Raw genomic sequence first — 22,271 nt, 5'->3', positions numbered from 1 at the left:
ATCATTTATGCATATAAATGACAAAATAGCACTTTTAATTGCCTTGAGCTCATAAAGGACTATAGCTGTCAGACAAACTACAGGAATAAAGAGGTGTTATTTATCATTGGATCTGGTGATAAATGTTGTCGGCTTCACTGTGTTTGTGTGTGAAAGCCACAAACATCATTCACCCTAATACCCATGTATTAGGGTGAATGATGCAAGCTGTATGATTTTTTAGAACTAGTAAAGCACAAATTTACCATCTTAGCAGGTTCACATCTTAGACCTGCTAACTCCCATTTACATTGCATTATACTGGGCCTGGCAATTGTGCTCTGGAACTGATTCAAACTTTTTGCCTATGATCACAGTACTCTATGATCACATATTTTACTACTGAAATGGGCAGCATGCCCCTTAAAGTCATTTAGTGTATTGAGTCTTAAAACCTTACTTTTCTTAAAACGAGTGAAGATTCTGCCAATAGGGTAAGATCAATTTAAAAAGTGACAGTGTCTTGAAACTCAAAGTTCCCATTGGTCATGGAATTTCAGACATATCATGAAGTTTAGAGAGGTGTATTCCAGACAGAAAAAATCATGGAATTTGATAGATTCTTTGGGGAAGCCGGGGAATATCAGGGATTTCACAAATTAGTCACTTTACCGGAACATAGGAGAATGTATTTTCCAACTCGTTTCACGCATTTATTGCATTATCGGGTGTTTTTCAGCCCAACTGGAGCAGAAACCAGACATGTTCGCCCTTTAGAAAAACAACATTAACAAACCAGGACAGAAGAACATTTTTGGTAATGAAAAGTCAACTGAATTTTACATCAGGGCCACAGTGGGAACTTTGGAAACAAGGCATCACTCCACTAGTATCAAGAAAATGACTTCTTAATTCAAGAAAAATCTTGCAACAAGTTGATTAGCATTGGAAACAAGTGAAACTATCTCACTCTATTGGCAGATTTGGTGAAAATATGATTTTAAGACTCAAAAGGCGGGCCTTTTGGCAGTGAATGTGCTGTAATAATCCTTCCCTTCTCTGTTTGGGTTCCTCTGAGATCCTCTGGTGACGTTTTGCAAAGTCTGTCCTGGTGTTGCACACACACACGCACACACACACACACACACACACACACAGACCTCATATATTGTAACTGTGATGCTTGTTTTTTTCTGGTTTTCAACTGAATGTGTCCTTTTGTGTGACCTGTAAAGCCCTTTGTGACAAACTTGTTTTGTAAAAAGCGCTTTATAAATAAATTTGCTTTGATTTGGAAAAAATATGTTGTATTCATACCAAGATTTTATACATTTGTATGCGACGGCTTCATTTGGGCTGAAATCCATTTGAGAGCTAGGAATATGTATTGTCTATTAGGGTTTGACCGACTGCTGCCACACCTATCGCACCAACTGCTGCACCCACTCTGCTGTAAAACAACCATTCATGCCACTGCTGCCATTACTGGTTATGCTTCTTACTCCTACCTGCTACGCACTGCCGTCAATGGCTGTGCTGATTTCTCATGCTCAAGATGTCTACAGCTTTGAGCCAGATGAAGAATATTTGGAGGCACCACCATCCGCCTCTATCCAAACCCGCTGTCCAAAAGCTCTCATTTGGCAAATAAAATCAAAAGAATGTTAAAAGAATGTTAAAAGATGAGGAAAGACTCATGAGTTTTCTTCGATTGAGCATTGTCCCTACGTGTTGCGCACCTATTCTCCTCACTTCTGTACCCGGCAACTGGCAACCAGTACCCACAGCTATATTTGGACGTTCAACTTCCCTCACGTTCTGCTGCGACCTACAGATAGACTATCACCAAACTAGTTTTAGGTGAATTTTTTTTTAACTCCTAACTCCAAGTTTGAGACCAAATTTAAGCAGCATTTAAAGCAACAAACAAGAGTTTTTTAAGCAACAAACAGGAGGTTTATACATGTGGGCCCAGAGATATAACTACCCAGCAAACATTTGACTGACCGGCGTTGAGACCAACCGACGTCCCGTCATAACTTGACATGACATAGCTGTCATTTAAACCTTAGTCAAAATGGCAACATAAACAAAATTTGCTAGTTAATGCGAAATCGCTTTCTTTTACTGGCATAACAGATTCAACAATGCAGAAAATCAGTGGCCGCTTTACTAGGATTTAATTTTGTTTTTGTTTTGTTCCATCCTGTGCTACCTTGTTCTGAACTACTTTTCTTTGCGCATTACACCACTCAATATCATTGTTTTCCGACATGAATTCATGTGCCAACGGAAAAAGCAGAGGCTCGGTTTCAAACGGTTGTTTCGCATGAATGAAAAGCATGTGCAGGCTTGGTCAATTTGATAAGTTGACAAAGCATCAATAAAAATGGTCTCATTTTATGTCCTACGCTTTCTATAATGTTTACAGTCGATGGTAATTAGATATAGCTGGCGAGCTGCATAGCTGGCTAGCTGCGTAGCTGTGTGGCTAGCTAACAAAACAACTAGTACTAATTTTGATGAGGGTGGAAGTAACTAATTACATTTACCTATTACTGTAATTAAGTAGCTTCTTTGTGTACTTGTACTTTTTGGAGTATTTTTTCAAGTCAGTCATTTTACTTTTACTTATGTAAGTTTATACTGAAGTAGCTACTTAGCTACATTTTATATCTGAGTCCAGAAACTGGACCAGTTCTTTTGGAATAACTCAACTGTTGCCCTTGTGATTGTGAGGGTAGAACTGGCTGGAAGAATGGGACACACTGAAAATCACACAAAACATTTCTATGTTGAAAATGTTGTGGCGTATTGTGGATGTACATATTGTTTCTTTCCCCTGCTAGCCTTGCATATTTGGGATGTGACTAAGCGAAGAAACAAGAAAATTCTTATTACCCAGAGGAAGTCCCACCTCCTGTCTATGCCTCCTGCGATTGGTCACATCAAAAAATGACCAAATGCATAGATGGAGATCTCTGGTATAGATCCCAATTGGTTGGGAGCTATATATGGCAATATAAGGCCTAATGTAAAATGTAATTCTCTTTAAAAATGCATGGCTGTGTCCATATCTTTTTGACAAATTTCTAATGGTTGAAATTGTCACTTTTGGTTGCCGTGGAAACAGGTTAAAAGATGTCACGCGGTCAACAGCTGTTGAAATATTTGCTGGGTAACAGCCAAAGTTATCTGTGGTTTAAAAGTGACCATTGGGCTTTTAATCTGAATTCTGTTAGCACCAGTTAAAGCAGTAAAAGCTGCAGGAGTTGGAGAGACTTTAACTCTCTCTATTCCTGCCTAAATCAAAAGTAGTCTAAGCAAAAGGACATAAAAGCGTGAACAACTAAATTTCTCTAGCTTATCAAAACATTTGGGCCATGACTGTGGTTCCATCTGTTCCTGTTTAAATGACAATAGAAAGATCTAGATAACATATGAAGAAGAAAAGCTGATATGACATTGTGGGGTTTCTCTCCTGATTTAATTAAATATATTATTGGGTGGTGCGCACATGATCTTCTCATGGCTGTCTGAACAAGAAGAAAAAATAGGATCAGATTTTTCTTAGTTCAGAGAGCATTAGACCAGAACTGTGTCACAAAGAGTTCCAAACCAGATTTTCAGGGCTTGTGTAAAAAACCCCAGCCTGTAACCTTTAACCACCATCTCACTCTGCAGTCAGTGTAATAAAAACAACTTTATAATAACTATAATCCCATGCGATATGAGAGAGGAGGGGAGGATGAGGGTGGATGAGAGAGTGAGAGACAGAACTAAAGACAAAGGTAACTGATAGGGATGTAAGGAGTTGTTTAATGTTTGATGCAACATCTCCCTCTAGTGGCTGTAGCTGGTTATAGCAGTTAAAGCCTGAATAACACCTGGAAAGAAGAGCGAGGCCACAGTTATGTGGGTTATTTTGAAAATGTTAGCTATTATAGACTACCAGCATAAACTTAACCCAATATAGCATATGCAGATAACATGAACCAACTTTCAACTTCTTCTCTCATTTTATGGAAGTGAATGAAGAAATCGGACAGAAACCCTACTGAAAAGTGCATCCTCTGGACTTCCAAGCAAGAAAGAAAAAAAAAATTGCAATTTTGAAAAGGAAATCTATTCAAAATGTCTTACTGTTACCTAAAGTAGGCTAATAGCAAAATAATACATTATGATGTTTTTGCCAGTGAGATAATATAGCCCAATTCAGTAAAGGAGGGTGATACGTTTGCAAATTGTATTTTTCTGTTTTGAAAGTTTATACTTTCATGTGAATTTCTTGAAAGCCACTTTGGAAGGAAAGAGTGTAGATTGTAGACCAAACATTTTGAACTCATTTTGCAGCACAAGAAATTGTGCAAAAAGTCAAGGAAGTGAATACTTTTTATAGTCACTGCATCCCCAAGCTGTAAACAGTCATGCACAAATCCATTAGGTTTGAGAGTAATTAAGACTTAGTGAGTTGGTATGGGTGTAAGTGATGCTATGTGGAAAACACTTACTCCAGAGTGTCAAATACAGCTCATTGAAATTATTAAAAAAATAAACTGACATGGACTAAAGCCTCAGAAGGATATGAATTTGGCTATTTAGGAATGCAAAAAAAACAACAACAAAGCATTAACCAAACATAACAAACACATAGTATAAAGAGCTATAAAACGTTTTTTCTTGAACAAACTACACCCAAAGCTGGAATAAAATGAGTTCAGATTGCAGTTTTGGTGTTTTTCTTAATTTGAAGTTTACACAGTCATTAACTTGTTGAGTGAGTTTGATCACCTTTGGACCTTGAAACTTGTTAAACCCATTGTATAATGTCAAAAATTCACAAGCATCAATGAGAAAATAATTATCTTCATCTTCTCTTAAAAACTTGGCTTGGCCTCCAGTAATAAGTGCCTATTCGTGATCATAATAAAACACACGGCGGTGTAACCAAACATTGTTATTTTATTATCTTAAAAAGTAACACAATCCCCATGGGGTATATCACATACACTACAACAACGGTAACACCAGTACTACACATCGGAGGGACTTTCAGATATTATAGACATTTAAAAAATCCCTCTTTTTATTGTTTAAATTATTTGACTAGGCATGACAGATAAACATCATTTACAAGTATGACATACCGTCACCATTAGAAACAATGTTATTGTTGAACCTCCGTTTTTATAAACCACCGCCAATGTTAAGGGAAGACATTTCATGGACTGTCAGTGTGGAAGAGGGAATCGGAGGTTGGGGGGGTTGTGGTTGGGGGGTGGGCGGACGGAGGGCCACTGGGGCAGGCAGCGGAGGGGGGTCGGGACGGGATGGGATGGGGGGGCAGTGCAAACATCAGACATGAGGGATGGAACCCATGACCTCCACCAGGCAGGGGACTAGAGCCCTATTTTAGTGGTGAAAGGGGGACTGGAACCCTACAGTAGTGGTAGAACAGGAACAAAAATCCCCAAATAGTGGTACAACAGACTAAAACTCTCCTGTACTTGTAGAATAGGGACTAGAGTCCTACTGTAATGGTAGAATAGGGACAAGCACCCAACTGTAGTGGTAAAATAGGGATTAAAACCCAAGAATAGTGGTACAATAGAGACTAAAACTACTGCACTTGGTACAATAGGGACTAGAACCCTATTGTAATGGTAGAATAGGAACTACAACCCTACTGTAGTAGTAGAATAGGGACTAAAACTCTTCTGTAGTGGTAGAATATGGGCTAAAGCTGTATTGCAGTGGTACAATAGGGACTAGAATCCTACTGAAATGGTAGACTAGGGATTAGAACCCTGGTGTAGTGGTGTAATAGGGACTAAAACCCTACTTTAGTGGTAGAATAGGGATTAGAACCCTACTGTTTTGGTCGAACAAAGACTAGACCCTATTATAGTGGTAGAATGGGAACTAAAACCCTATCATAGTGGTTGAACAGGGACTAAAACCCTAGAATAGTGGTAGAATAGGGACTAGAACCCAGGAATAGTGGTACAGTAGAGACTGGAACCCTACTGTAGTGGGAGAATAGAGACTATCCCTATTGTAGTGGTAGAAAATGAATCAGAATCCTAAAATATTAGTAGGATGGGGACTAGAACCCTACAGTGGTAGAGTATAAACTAGAATCCCAATGTAGTGGTAGAATACAAACTAGAACCCTGGTATAGTGGTCAGATAGAGAATAGAACTGTAGTACAGTTGTAGAATAGGGACTAAAACCCTAGTACAACGGTATGAGAACAGGGAATAGAACCCTAGAATAGTGGCAGAATTAAGACTGGAACCCTATTGTAGTGGTAGCGTAGGGACTAAAACCCTACTGTAGTGGCAAAATGGAGACAAAAAATCTAGTACAGCAGTACTAGAATCCTACTGCAGTGGTAAAATATGAATTAGTACCATAGTATAGCGGTTGGACCCTAGTACAGTGGTAGAACAGGGACTAAAACCCCAATAGAGCGGTACAATAGAGACTAGAATCATATTCTAGTGGTGCAAAAATTAGTATCAATCTGACATTCTGTTCTAATGTCATACCCAGAGTTTGACCAGGTTGTACTATGGGACCATGTTGCTGCCTCCTCCTTAGAACTGATATTACCTAGCAATGGCCATGGAGCAGGACTGTGGAGCCAACATGGCTGCCACTCAAAGTGCAAAGACTAAACGATGTCCCTTTATGGCTCTGGTCTAAACTTGACCCACCATTACTGTGGTGCCTGTCAGTCTGTGTTAAGGGTAGTACTTGGGTTCAAGTCCCTCCCTGGGATCTGGACAGAGGTTGGTTCTGCAGAGGAAGTCATGTGACGCAAGTGGTTGTCACAGTAATGATACAGGGAGGAGGAGGATGGGTGGGGTGTGGGGGTGGTGGGGGCTGAACCGCAATGCTATCATGTACCATCAGAAGAAGCTTTGTTAGCGAAGAAAGAGGGAGATGATGGGGGGGGGGGGGGGGGGGGGGGGAGTCCAGCACTTTGATGTATAGTGTGTTAGTGTGTGTGTGTGTGTGTGTATGTATGCGCATGTATGTGTGTGTGTGTGTGTACATAGACATTCACAGGCTAGAGGCTGATGACAGTGTGGTAGTAGAAGGGGTGGGCTGTGTTTTTGCTGCTGTGGAGGTAGTTGTAGAAGAGCCTGTAGGACGACGACACTGGGATGACTAACAGCTCCCTGAGCCTATAGGACAGCGGGATTTGAATGATTGACAAATCGTTGGACCTATAGGACTGCAGGATTCGTACGGATGGGTGAATCCAGCTCAGCTCAGGCCTGGTTTCACAATTAAACCGACACTTTAAACTTGTGGGTTTAAAGTGTGGGTCTTATTCCACGTCTCCCTATGCCATAGTCAGTGGTCGCCCCGTAGTGCAGTAAAGGCCTGGTTCCAGTCGCCTGTAGGTACCGTGTATTTCAGCTTAGGGCGTTTCTCTGTCTTTGTCTGTTCGGTCAGACCTCAATGGGTTGCTTTCTTGCGTACCATTTTCCCAATTGAGTTCAATCAAATGCTTACTAGCGGGGACACAAAATGGCTGTCACCAAATGTGTGCAGGCGGGAGCTGTCACGTCACGTATGGGCAGCCATATAATACTATATTCCACCTATATCATCACTCTTTTTATTATGATTATTTTCATTATGGCCATAGCTGACCATAATACATCTTAGCACCAGGAGTGAGAATGGCTCAGGGATTTGATCAAAACAACTCAAAAAAGAAGAAAAAAAAGGAAAGTCGTAAACTCATTAGAAACTCATTGGAAATGAAGGGGAGAGTAGTGTATCAAAAAAGACATACTGAAATAAAAAATTAAAATCACATCCCTGCTTACTCCGTGTAACACTGGTCTGGTGTCGATTAGTTTGGTCTCTCCGTCTCCTCTTCCAGCACAACTCCTAGTGATAGAGAACCAACTCAAGAGTCAAAACGTCTGCACTCCTACACCCTTGGGAGCTGGGCTTGACTCTGAGGGACAACATGCAATAGAATCTGGTAGAAAAATCCCAAGGCTTGTCAGTGGTGGAAGTCGTCTACTTGCGCATCAATGGCTGAGCAAGCAGCAGCTCTGCCACCAAACTGTAAAACTCAGACTTCCGCAAGTTTCAACTGCAAAACCTAAGGCTTCCATAAGTTGTAGCTGTAAAACTACCACAAGCCTAAGCTGTAAAACTTAACAAGGATGTGATCATGATGGCACAAAACACAGGAGAGAAACAGGAGTCCCCTTGAAATCCTAAAAAAATACGTTTTGAAAAATCCCATCCCTGGAGCTGCAGTTTAGGCCACATATACCATTAGGCTATCCATACAATTAGTAATAGTTGTGAGTGGGAATTGCAGACTAGCTTGTCCTTACCATTACAACCATGCTACATGGGCAACTTTGTTCAGGCAGTGTAGATGGGCAACATGGCCTCCAACAGGTACAAAATCAAAATTGATTATACAGAGGGCATAATGGCAAATATAGTCTTGGTTACAGATGTTGGCAAATTTGACCATCTACACTGCCTCACACTGTTGTCTATGCATCACTGTTACCCGTTACTTTTTGTAGTAATAGTCAGGGGTAATAATTTTACATTTTTTGTGCAATGCACTTTCTATGGTGGCTGCCACTGGTGAATGAATATAGAGGAGAGGAAACTGATGAGTGGTGAACAGGAGCTGGACTTGTCAGACAGCATCTGTATCATCAGTAACAGTAGTCAATAAGAGCTGCATTTCTTTAGAGTGTAATACCAGGAGACACCACTAGGGAGACACACTGAGTTGGAGCAGCTGGAATGGGAGTGGAAATAACATGACCTGAGATTACAGATTATACAAACATACGCACACACACACACACACACGCGCACGCACACACACACACGCGCGCACACACACACTCACACATATATATATATATACAGGCAGCAGTCAGTCATATTATCCAAGTGAAACAACACAACAGCAGTGTGTAAACTAGAGGCTGTAGAATGACATGGTCAGAGTCTGCCCAGTGGCCTGGTGTGTATGTGTCAGCGTGTGTGTGTGTGCATGTGTGAAACTGGTGGCCTAAATTTCTCTGTGTATCTGTCAGTGTGTTTGTCCTGTGTGTGTATGTGTGTGTGTGTGTGTGCAACAGCTGTAGTTCTACAGTGGGCCTGTTGGAGCTCCACTGAGTCAGTCAGTCTGTCAGTCTGATGCTGTAACAGTCCGTGGGGTGGGACTTTTATTTTCTTGGCCCTGCCTGTTAACTTTCTGAACCACGCCCAGCCCTTGGCTCCGCCCCTAGACGCTGGTGATTGACGCGAGGCAGGCATTGGGCTTCTGGAGTTTCTCCGGTTGGGTGCCGGCGGGTTCTGGTATGGCACGGAAGGAGAAGGGGGGACCGTTGCCAGTAGCGATGCCGAGGTGGCCGGGGCTCAGTGCCAGATTCTGTCGACGGTTACTCTCCACTATGGAGGAAGTGTTGGACGCTAGGCTCTCCCTGGTTCTGCAGAGAAAGAGAGATGGAAAGAGAGATTATACAACTAGAACAAGAGAGAAAAGATTGGAAAGGAGGTGCTGGAAGCTTTCACTTATGCTGGAGATAAACTATAAGACTGAAAACACTGAACATCATACACCAAACGACTGGCATTCAGATTTCTCTCATCTTGCCATTATAAAAGGAACACATACTCAACAACCAGTTGAAAGTCTCGCAATGGCTACTCATTGGCTCCATTCACATTTGAGTGGGTGACCAGCTCATACTACAGCAGGAAATCTTGAATCAAGACTTGTCCAAATTCAAGTTGTAAAACTTAAACATTTGAAATAATTGTGATGATCCCGACTGGTTTGGCAGGAAAGCGACTACAGTCCTGAACTCTCCCACACTACAAGATCATCTGTGCGACCACCACAAACTGGCACCAACCGCTCCGATCTGGAAAATCAGTCATGATGGCCAAATCATGGCTATAATCAGCCTTTAGGTGGGTAGTGTGTCCCAACAGTTATTTAGAGCAGTTATTTAGAACCCTGGAGAATTTTCCTCTTCGTTTGGTCCGTTGTTGAGAGAAAGGTTTCTCGGTACGTTTTCAAACCAACCCTGGACGTTCATTTGGACTGAGACCATAATCTGACCGTGATCTGACCGTGATCCCACCCGACTACAGGAAGCACTGTGCATTATGGGTTAAACACCCAGGGAATTATGTGTTAAGGACAAACAAGGAACAAAGACCTGCAACAAATTTCTGATCAATTAACGAAACTGAACATCTGTGATGGTGCAATATTGGGGTTATTAAAGATCCAGTGAAATGATTTCAACTCAGTCAGGAAAAGTTTGATGTTGATATCTAACATAATGAGCATCATTTTTTTCAATGTTTGATGGTTAGATGGTACAAAGCTTGTAGGACTGAGTGAGAGCCTAACCTTCCCTATAACTGTGCAATCCACTGCAGGCCAATATTTCGATTTTTGGGAACAAATATCCAGTGTTGGATCTTTGGCACCCAGCAACAATGGAGGCACAGAGATTTTGGCATGTGGCTGGTTGGCTATTGTCTGACAGACTATGAGGCACCTCATCAGCTATGCATACTGTTGACCAATCCGAGTATTAATTAAAACCTGGGTGTAGCTGACATCATTTATTTATCATACCATGAAGTAGATTGGAATTCTAAATTTGTTTGATTCTGTTGACAACCAGAGGGAGAGTTTTTCAAAGGCCGTTAGTCAAATTTCCACAATGCTGACAGTTTAATAATTTGGGTAACTTTACATTAACAGGTCATTTGTAAAATTATACCATGAAATTGAGAAATGCAATTCTCATTGCACTGGACCTTCATTCTGATAAAAGAGTGTACAGTTAAGCACGCATGGTACATTGCCTTGATCAATGACACTTAGGCCTCAGCCACACTGATCCGTCGGAAAACAGACAGCATTATTGACAGATAGGCCTAGATGTCTGTCCATTGGGCTGTTTTGGAATGTCAACATGGTAGCGCGACATACAGTAGCCTAAAGCTTTGCTCATAACGGTGCTACTTCATAGAAAAACGAAGTAACACTGACTATACAGTATAAATTAAATAATAAACTGGCCTCATCCCAACATTATACCAGGCTTTCTCCGTTTTATCTTTGTCTTGGTCATACTGTTGTCTCTGTGATCGCTTTTCCAAAACAAACGTAGGAACGCCTATAATTGGCTAAATGGATGTTGTCCATCCAAGTTCAACTTGGTTGAACTTTCTGTCTGTCAAAACGGATGGAAATCTAATGGAGATGGACGCGTTATCAGCCCTGTCCAGACAACGGACAGCTCTCATTGAAATGGACAAAGACAATGGATCAGTGTGGCCGCGGCCTTAGTTTAGACTGTTAATAATGCGTGGAACTGTAGCACTTCCAAATGTATAGATAGTGCTAGCCAGAACTAGCTGAAAAAACAACAAGATGAGAATTTGATTTCTCTTATCTTACAAATTATGTGCTCCCAGTCAATATATGACTTTCAAATACATTACTTTGGCCTGGTGTGATCATCATCATTGTTGTCATAATCATCACACTAAAAACAATGACTTAAGGACAAGATGGGGAAGATGGAATATATTCTTATGTATCCTATCTTGCTCTGTATGCAACAAACAGAACAAAGCTGCTTCCTTTCCTCCTTCCTCTCAGAGCTTTATATCGTTCAAAATGCATGGGCAACTGAATTGTGCACTATTTTGAGAGGACTGTTTTATTCCCCAATAACTTGTACTAGCATTGATACAGAATGCTAACAAGAGGCTCAAATATAAATAACATTGGTGTGAAAACTTTTGACTGTCATAAGAGAAGCCTTAATTAATGTCTTAATTTTCTGGGGGGGGAAAAAAGCCAACAATACCTGAACCTTTGCTTTAAGGTTTTTGGGAACTTAACCAGGAGGGCTAAAAACCCTTCCGGTGCCATTAACTGTGTGTGTAGTACTGATGTTACAATGGCACAATTTTGACTGCTTGTGCCAGCCCAAGTATCACAGTTTTGATTCTTTGACCATATCGCTGAACAAATAATAAATGATAAAAATAAAAACTTGAAAAACACTTTAAATTGTGTTAAATGCATTAATTGTAATGTTTACGATTTTTTTCAGTTAAAAGGCCTTTGATAATACTAATAAGGACATATTTTGCAGTCCCCTTCCCATCCCTGCAGTCTTCCTGTCTCGGAATGGGAAGTCAACGGAAGCTGGTAAAAATAATGGCAAACTAAATCTGTGTAATATAAATTATGTTTTACAAAGATTCAAGTTTGTGAGTCTAAACTGAATGCATACTGACAAATAAATGACAACTCTAAACACCGCCATAAGCCTACCAGTTCTGTAAACATTTGGGTATAATACCATTTCTTAATTTGTGTACTGCTGTACATTTTCAGTACCAAGACACTATGCAACACTAATCAATGGTAACAGACTGTCAGTGTTGTGTGAGTGTGTGTGTGTGACATGAGATGCAGTTCTCACCGTGGTGAGTTGAATCCACTGTCAACAGTGACGGAGCTGGAGTCCATACTGTCCAGTCTGGCAGAGTGGGCCGACTGCTGGTTCTGACTGGGCTCTGGAAGGTTCTCTTTAGCACCGGGGAAGGTGAGGTTCCTCTCAAACCTCCTCTGTAGATCCCTCTCCTTCTCTCGCTCCAACAACCATTGCATGGTTCCTCCACCTCCTCCTCCCATCCCAACACCTCCTTCTCCGGCCTTCTCGTCCGCTCCTCTGCTTTTATTCCCCCCCTCTTCGAGTTCATCATCGTCCGAGACGTTGTAGTAGTCAAAGGAGGCCTCAGCAGCACTGGTAGTAGGTTCGATTCCCTGTGGTGGAACAGAGGGCGTGGCCACTAGAGGTTTGGGAGCGTCAAAGGCCTCCTGGGAGTCAAGCGCGTCACAGGAGGTGGAGAGAGCAGAGGAGGTGAGGACCGGGGTTTTTCTCAAGGAGCTGTAGCCAGGCAGAGGGAGGCTGGGAGGAGGTTTGAAGAGCGTATCTTTACTAAAGATCTCTTTACGTTTCTCCTGGGCAGAGGAGGCGCTGTGGGGCGGCCGGCCATTAGGGAGAGGGGGATCAGGGAGGGAGAGGGGTATTGGAGGCAGACTGCCACCTTTGGGACCCACCTTTGCCACGTCCTCCTTGTATTCTGGGGGATGTGGCGTCTGTCTGTCTGTTTGCCGGTCAACCCCGCCCAGTTTTAACCCGTCATGGCTACTTTTACCCAGAGTTCCCAGCGGGTTGGCTGCTGTGAGAACGGCCTCAGAAGAGGAGGAGCATTGGAAGTAGTCGTCAGGAGGGATGGAAGTGGGCATCGGTTTGGGTGAGTAAGCCGGTAGGCTGTCCCTGCTCTTACTCTTCTCCAAGCTCCTCCCACCGTCCAACCCGAGTGAATCCCCAGCCAACTTAGCTGTGGGGGGCGTGGCCCGCGAGTAGTGAGAAGAGCTCTGATTGGCTCGCAGGGTTCCGTCGTCAGTATAGTAGCGGCTCCGGTCGTCATAGTAATCGGGTGGTCCGATCAACCCAGCCCCCAGCGGTCCTTTGGAGTTATCCATAGATCTGGAACGTTCCTTGGCCTTGTCACTGCGCTCGGTCCTGGACTTCCTCTCCTGGGTGTGGGAGTGGGAGCGGTGGACTTTGGAGTGGTGGGCCGACGGGCCGTGGCTTGGCTCGGGGAAAGGCATTTCCGTCCGCCGTTTGGCGAGCTCGCCGGACACATCCCACTCCGGCGTGACAGGCAAGTGGGAGGAGTCTAGGATGTTGGGGTTGCTGTGCGCCAGGTGAAGCCGGGCCCGCTGCCGCTCCATCGCCAGGGCATGTTCCCTCGGTGACCGGGCCAGCGAGGACGAATAGGCTCGGTAGTCCCTGTCGGCCAGTTCCAGGTGGGAAATGTCATTTGGCTCACCGCGGGACACCCTAGTCTTACTATGGGAGCGACTGGGTTTGGTCTGAGACTGCTTCCTGTGTCTGCCCCCGCTCCTCCGACTCCTGGAGCTCTGATTTGCTGAAGACGCTTTACTCCTCTGAGCGCGTTCCTCTTCAAGACGCTTCATGACGGCTGTGTGCCGGGCCAGATTCTCCACAGTAAGGTCAGGGTTGATTCTGCGGATGATTTCCATCTCTACGTGCCGGGGCAGCTGGCTGGGCACCTCCTCATCCCGAAGCGGCCACTCCTCAGGGGGGAACTGGGCTGAGAAGGTGGCCAGCTGCTTGGCCTTGTCCTTCTTAAAGCTCAGACGGAACAACTTCAGACCAAACTTCCGACTTCCACTACCACCCCCTCCTCCTGCCTGCTTCTCTGTCTCGCCTCCTCCTCCTCCTCCTCCCCCTCCTCGGTGCTTGGTAAGCGTATCCGTCTTGAAGGGGAAGCTGAGAGTGCTGCGGCTCTTTTCTGTGGTGCCTACTCCCTGTTGAGGAGGTGTTTGGGGGGAGTGTGGGGAGGAATATGCCTCCCGATGGTCCTTGGGCGATCGCCGCTGAAGTGTGGTGTGGTGGCTGGGGGGGTCGTCTCCACGGTAGCTGTTGTTGTACGAAGAATCCCCACCTCCTCCACCACCCCCACCGTGGTTCTGGCTCGGCTTTGGGTGCGTTCGATCTCGAACACCTCCAGAGGTGGATGGGGTGATGGTGCCAGAAAGAGGGGAGGTGCACTGCGTCTGCTGATGCTGCTGTTGGTTTTGATGCTGCTGCTGTTGATGTCGGTCACCGGATCGCTCGTCTAAGTGGTACCACTTGGAGCTAGTTCGGATGAGGCTGGGGGTGATGAAGTAGGTCTGAGGGGTCACGATAAAATAACCGTCCGGTGTTGGGTAGATCTTCCGCTCACGGACCAGCATGCTCAGCGTGTGGTGCAGAACCTCCTCTGTCGGCGTGGGAACACCTGCAACAATCAGAGAGAAGAAACAGTTAGACCAAGGGTTCATGTCAAGGATCCCCACACAGATCTCACATCCAATAGCCGAAGCAACAACATTCAAACCTCATCTACTTTAATAATGTGTTTGTAGAAACAATGCTGATGATCATATAGCCCAGCTCCCTGTATTTTTCGACTACAGCAATTAACTTTATATCATCCATCTTCACTCTCTACAGACTCTCTCACGCATAAAAGCTGTCACATTGATATGTGTAGGATTATTTCTCAGCTAGTGTTCTGACTTGTGATTGGACGAGCTTTGGACAAGCATAGGATCTATCCATCTCTCTCTATCTCCCAAATATTTACTAATCTAATCTTATTTATTTTAGTGATAATTCAATAGCAGACCGAATGTTCATTTGGCATGTGATATTTCAAAAGCATCCCACTATGACTCTTGCTTTTAAAATTTACATCAGGTTAAATGTACTAATAAACAACAACAACAACAACTGTAAAAACACTGGTAGGTTGATCATTGAATATATATGTGCCTTTGAGGTGTTATGATGCAAATCTGACCATCTACAGTGCATTTCCACTGTGTCTGTGAAATCTGCACGCAGTGTACAGAGAAAATGTACTACTGGAACCACCCATTAACATGGGTGCTGAAAGGAAGCAGGCTATGCTACGCAACTGATGCGCGTCTGTTCTGCGTCCTGTGTGAACAAGTCCTTAGACTAACATTTCAAAAGATTTTGTCCACAGGAATCCCATCTGAAAAAATGTTTGTTGTTAGTTATGATTTAATGTTCATCCTTACACATATTCTCATAGTGCTAAGCTTATGTGACTGAAATATTAATGAAATTAAACTTTTCCGCATTTTAGTGGGGACGCTCTCAATGACCCCTGGAGGTCCCTGGACCTCTATTTGGGAACCACTGTCTTTGCAGTTTTCCGTTGTTATAGAATTGAGAATAGTACAAAGTGTTTCCCCCTCAATTGCATAAGACTCTTGTTGGTTGGAAAGGCCGCTGAGCATGCTCCATTGAAACCTAACTGACGCCAATACTGAAGACATTTTGGGCAGGTGGTAGCACCTGAGGGCAGGATGGCAAGCCATGACTATTCAGTGGTAGGGAAGACTGGTATAATGCAGGCTACATCTTTTCTGTTCATGTGATGGAAGGGGCTGAGAGGCATTTTATTGGAGCACTGCTATGCTCAATTGTCTCCCTCTGGTGGCTACTGGAAGCTACAACCTCCAACTTGAAGCTCCTCACAAGTGAGGCTAGTTGAGCTGGTTAGCTGGAGCTCACTACAAAGGGCTGCAGGCTTCAAAATCGCTTAAAGGATACTGGACTTACTGGCTTTTGGCTTAGGGAGGGACCAAACAAGACGATAGGTAAAAGCTCCAAAGGGAGGCAGTCAGTTATTTTGTTTTCCTTGCCCACACTCCTTTCTTTCTAAAATCATTGCAATGTTACAATGATATACAGAAAAAATACCAAATTTGCAACTGAAATAAATGTGAAAATGAAAACAACTTTAGACCTATGAAAGTCTGTGTGACTGGACTGATTTCTCACCCGAAAGACAGCGCACTAAGAAACCGCAACATTTTAAACTTTAGACTTCTAAAACAAGATTTAAAAAAAAAAGAATGAAAAATGAACAAATTAAATAAACATTTAACTGTATACAAGACATTTGAAGTCCTTGAGTTTAAAGTTTAGTTTAGATTGAAGACTTTTTGAGGACCTGCAGTCACTGCATCTCTTTAGGTTGAACTGAACTAATAAATGCCCTGAATGTAAAATAACTGAAAATGCATGGAAAATATCTACACAACTCCTGGTGACTCACATAGCACCTACCATGTACTTGTAGCAGCATGGGTTCAAATCTGGCTTCTAACCTATTCTATACGTTATCCTTTCTCTTTCTCTCTGTCCTCTCTTTCCTTTGTCCACTGCTTCTAATCTAAGAAGCAGAAACGCCATAAAGCTATCCTAATAACTACTTGTTTAAAGTATTTGCCCACTCTCTCTTCAAACTAAAAGCAGCTATGGTGGGAGTCTCCCAGGAGAAGTTTGTAAAGCTCCAAATGATTGAATGCAGCAGCAGCCAAAAAGAAGACAGTACATCCATTCAAATCGGCAAGCATTCATTTAATTTTACAAATGCCGAGACAGTTTCAATCCCCCTCCCCTTTTGTGCTCTTCTCTCTCTCATTTATTCACTCTACTCCCCTCCCCTGTTTCTTCTTTCTATTATTCTCCCATTCTTTCTCCCACTCTCTCCCCTTCACTAACCACTCCTCTCTCTCTCTCTTTCTGCTTTCTCCTTGTCTCGCTCTCTCTCTCTGTCAGTCTGGAGGTATTACTGCTGGTTACATCATAGCGGCCTTACAGCCCAGCCAGAGTGATGCAACACCAGTGCAGACAGACAGGCTGCACGTGCACGCAGGCATGCACACACACACACACACACACACACACACACGCACACACACAAGGTCTGTCCATCCCTTTTTCTCTCCATCTTCTTCATAAGAAGGCTGAAGAGAGGGAGCTAGCATGCTGAATTCAGCAGTATTGTCTGCATTCTAACCACGTTACCTGCTATCAACACACATAAACACACACACACACGCTTCCTGACATCGTAATGGCATCAAAATGTGTGGTAGAGGAAAAACATGAAGCAGATCATTGTCTGTTCTCAATGTATTGGCATGAAGGGAAAAGTTGCTGTGGCCATCTTATGTTAACGACAAGACTAGTTTGAGATAAATTCTCCACAAGGGGAAAGTGTCTACATCAATTTGTGAATAACAGTATGTGAGAAAAATAAATTTGTCTGAGGTCTGTACCAGATTGGTTGCTACAGTAAAAGCAGTTGGTGTGGTGCAGAGCTATCCATTATATCTTTGTACTATCAGATTCATCATGCTGGCAGTAATGCTGCCAGTAATAGTCATACAAAGCAGCAATGACATGATGCTCACCATGTGTCGGACTTAAGCATAGTTTAAATGTAGAATGTCGAGACTGTCGTTTAACAGTAGGGTTTGAGTGATGTGATGTGATGTGATTTTTGAAAGCCGATATCAATATTTTTTTAACTGAAGCTGCCAGTAGCTGATATTTCTATAAATTGTCAAATTTCAAATATTTTTAAATTTGACAATTTTCATGACAAAAAACAAAATAAAATTACAAGTGTGTCGCCCACAATTTTATTCTTGCCAGGATGAAAAAGCCTCTGATAATATCCCAATAATCCTAATAATATAATAAAAAATAAAATAAAAAATAAGATCAATATCTGCCTCATATGTTGGTTTAACCTTTGTGAATAGTATACCATATCTTTGCAGCATGCCAATATTAAGAACATGACATTTTTTGCACACAAAATTTAAAACATACTGGAGTCCACATGCTAAGGCATGTCTACTGTCACGCTGTTTTTCATGACTGGTTGAATTGACCATCATTCATGTTGCACAGCATTATGGATAGCTTCTAATGTTACTATATCTGTAATATACTGTATATCCAAATGTTTACTTCATCAAACCAAACAATTTAACATCCTGGCATTTTTGGGATACAGATGTCATAAGTATTAGCCTACTAAAACATTTTAAAATTCAGTGCGGTGAAACAGTCTACTGATCAGTTCTACTGAGTTTTGAGACAGAACTGAGAATTATAGTGATGGAACGATTAAACAACTAGACTTAGGGCTGGGTGAAATGTAAGGGATAATGTGAGTCGTCATTATTGCAAAATGAGCCCTGACAGGTTGAATAAAGACCCCAACACGAACTGGAGGCTCACTGTACATTATCCCTCTTATTGCACGGCTACATACCATAGACAATCATTTGGCACAACATATTGATTTAAAATGATTTTATTTCAAGCTTAAGTAATTTACGAGCTTCCATCAAAAAACAATCCAGCAGGACTGTCTGCAATAACCATGGAGTAACATTGTTTTGTCACTAGGTGGCATGAGTTAATTTGATTAGAAATCAACTTAATGAATCAGACTTCTTGAATGGGGAGTGGCATGATTAGATGTGAAACAGTGGTCTGTTATACTGTTTGAAACAGCAGTCTGTTATTCAGTTATTATTCTGTTCACCATACCCTCATTGGCCACAGTGGTTCAGATCAAATTATGCATTTTTACAATGCAATCATAAACAATCAACAGTTTTAAAATGGTTTTCAGGTTAGCTATTTAAAGTAATAATCTACAACATTTTCATATTACAAAAATGACTATTTTGCTACTCTACCTTACCCAGGGGTTAAAGTGGGCCGGAACGATCCGGAACAGCGTTCCGGCACCTTCGATTAATAAGTAAATAAATCTGATTGGCAGTTTCATACATAATAATGTCAAGCGAGTTCACAGGGCTGCCAACTCTCACGCATTGACCGTGAGACTCACGCAATTGACATTTTTCACACGCTCTCACGCCACAAGTCCATTTTCTCACGCAGTGAAAAACAGATTCATAACCGATAACGTCGCGGCGCGAAAAGAGACACTGACAGCGCACAGACAGACGAGACAGAGCAGCCCCGTGCAGCAGCGAGTTATTCAGACCATCTGAATAGCGAGAAATATACACAAATCTATTATATTGTAATTTATTCCCATGCATGCTGCTCAGAGTAATCTCAGTCAGCGGCTCTTCTGCGTCTCTCCCTCTCCTCTCGCGCCGTGCGCACGCAGGCAGGAGTGAGAGTGAGTTACTATGGTTACGGGGACGCACTGTGTCTCTGTCGCTCTGAAACTTTCTCGCGATTCCCAATAATAGGTTTTTAGGTTAGTATGCCTATGCAAAATCATGAATGTAAGCACCTCAATGCTGAAATCTAGTAATATAACATAATTTTACATTTTCGGTTAACGTTATACAGGGTATCATTATGTGCCCCCCCCCCCCCGGAAACAGGGTTCCCCCACCTGCCAAATCCCACTTTATCCCAGATATACCACAATGGTGGTCCAAGCTACAGCCAGTTCACAAAAGCTTTTCCATTTGCCGTTTTAAACACCCAGTGTCTGGTAGATTTTTCCTGAGAAAAATTCTCTGGTACAGGAAGTGATGCGTTTTATGTTTCTGGTTTCTTTGCAATAAATAGCAGAAGAACGGGGTAAATAGCATGAGCAACGATAGCCACCATGGCTGAACAGACAAAAACCCAAGGAAAAAGACATCACAGCACTGGACACACTGTTTGATTGACAGGTGATCTCTGGGAAGTGCAGTGCAGAAACACCACAGCAATGAGTCTGAGCAAAAAAGACATGACCAAAATAAAAAAACACGGATTTTGGAGATTACCACTTTAACAATTTTACTTTTATATTATTTACTCTCAGCGTAAGGCATAAATCATCTGAATGGATATGGCCAGTTTCAACCAATGAACTATACGGTTTAAACTCATTGGCTGGTATTCCAGTCATGTACTTTCCATACTGTCAAAAATAATAAAACATTTGTGATAACTTCCCTAACTAGTTGATTAATCGTTGGTTGGTGACCAGCACATACCAGATCGAGACACACCAGATCATCCCATCCCATCCTATCCTGGACCAGACCAGATTAGGCCAGTACACATCAAATCGGACCAGAGCAGTGCATACCAATCAGACCAGGCCAGTACATACCACACTAGACCAGTACATACTAGCACTGTCCATACTTTAATTTAACAATCGTACCAAAATCCATAGTATGTTTTTAATCACACTTTTTATCTTTATCAAGATTGTTGACATTTAACAAAAATAGCTATTTAAAAAAATGAATGCCAACTGAGGTCATACACTCACCCCACTAATACATACACACACTATACAGCAGGGTGTGGTAAAAATAGGGGATTGGAGCAAAAATCAATTAAATTGCCCTAAATGTTGAAAAACATCCCTCAAAATCAGTAGACCAAAAGATGACCAAAAGATCATGAGGACTAGAAGATCACCGAGCCACACATTCTCAGATTAATTGATAGACAGCGCAGCAGGCAGGCAGACAGCCGTGTGTCTGTGTGTGTGTGTGTGTGTGTGTGTGTGTGTGTGTGTGCGTTACCTGTCATTACATCATACGTGTGCAGTTGCTGTGGTGACATGACGCAAGTTCCCTTTAGAGGGAAACCCAGAGCTTGACTGACACACAAAAACACACACTAACACACACAAATAGACAAATGTCTCTGTGTGTTTGTTGAGGCGTGGTCAGAAGCAGAGTCTGCCATTCAGATGTTACTCGAAGGCACTGACTATGCTGAGGTTCCTACACAGTTTCTAGTTTAACATGCCCTACACTCCCACAACTCTGGTTTTACAGACAGCAGACATACTGCTCATTGTTTTACTGCTTTGGCTCACCAAAATGGGAGGGAGCGTAGCGAATAGGGAAAGTGTAATCTCCCATTAGAAATAAACCGGTGTTGCAAGTACAATTAACATTCCTGCTTCATTTTCCGTGGACTCTTTCTATGCTGTTTCAGATTGCCAGGCCAATACCAAGAACTGATCCCATCATTACTTTTCCAGAAAAAATCAAATGGCTTTTCTTTGATTTCCAACATGAAACACATGGCTCTTGGCAAAGGATTTTAGTGTGGGGGAAATTCTCTCATACTGATCATCTGATATCTGCTAACCTTTTATTTATCCAGTGTAAGTTAACTGAGCACCATGCTCTTCTTTCAGCACCACCCTGCTTCACATTCACATGTTACCAACAGGGAGCTGCCCAGTACAACCATAGTCTTCTGCTGTAGGGCACTGAGCAGCTCCACAGGAGCAACTGGGGGTTAGTCCCGTGTTGTAATGACATATGGGTTTTTCCTGAATGTAAGAGGGGGGTTGTGTGATTTTTGTGATAAATTGTGTGAAGTGTGAAGATTAATAGTTAGTTCAATTTTCATTTCAAGTGCAACATTCATTTCAAGTGCTGTAAACAAGGGGTTGACATTAACTTCTCCTTAAGACAAATGGCACCAAATTTTCAGTATCTTAATCACGGCAAGCGTCAAAAAAATGATAAAATGTTCATTGTTGTTGATTCTGAAACAGTCCAACCGGCACCACCTTGCCGATGATGGTCTTGCTCTACTAAGGCCTAAGGACTAAGGCAATGTTGTTGCAATGACAACGCTGAACGATAGAGGCCAGCATTGGACCAAAAATTACACATAGCAGGGCTGTACAGTGCGACATACAGTATATGTCGCACGTGCTACGAAAAAATCGGTCTGTGCAATGAATGAATTTAGCGCAATAGCACCCGTGCGATACAGTTTTGCGTGTGTGTGTGGAGCCGCTTGTT

At 42.6% G+C, this 22,271-nt stretch overlaps 1 protein-coding gene across 2 annotated transcripts in view; it reads right to left on the bottom strand.

The window, feature by feature from the left end:
- Nucleotides 1-9,272: 9,272 nt before the first annotated feature.
- The window catches only part of stox2b (storkhead box 2b), an 86,179-nt gene continuing 73,180 nt past the window's right edge, over nucleotides 9,273-22,271 (bottom strand). For both annotated transcript variants that reach the window (XM_078289318.1, XM_071895468.1), the window contains exons 3-4: nucleotides 12,514-14,908; nucleotides 9,273-9,477 (exon numbers count right to left, since the gene is read on the bottom strand). In XM_078289318.1, the coding sequence (XP_078145444.1) occupies nucleotides 9,273-9,477; nucleotides 12,514-14,908 (2,600 nt within the window). The remainder of the gene's footprint in view (nucleotides 9,478-12,513; nucleotides 14,909-22,271) is intronic.

Source organism: Centroberyx gerrardi, chromosome 16 (assembly GCF_048128805.1).
Source record: "Centroberyx gerrardi isolate f3 chromosome 16, fCenGer3.hap1.cur.20231027, whole genome shotgun sequence".
Lineage (NCBI taxonomy): Eukaryota > Metazoa > Chordata > Actinopteri > Beryciformes > Berycidae > Centroberyx > Centroberyx gerrardi.
The sequence above is the reverse complement of the archived record's forward strand: the minus strand, read 5'-3'. Positions and strand labels throughout refer to the sequence as shown.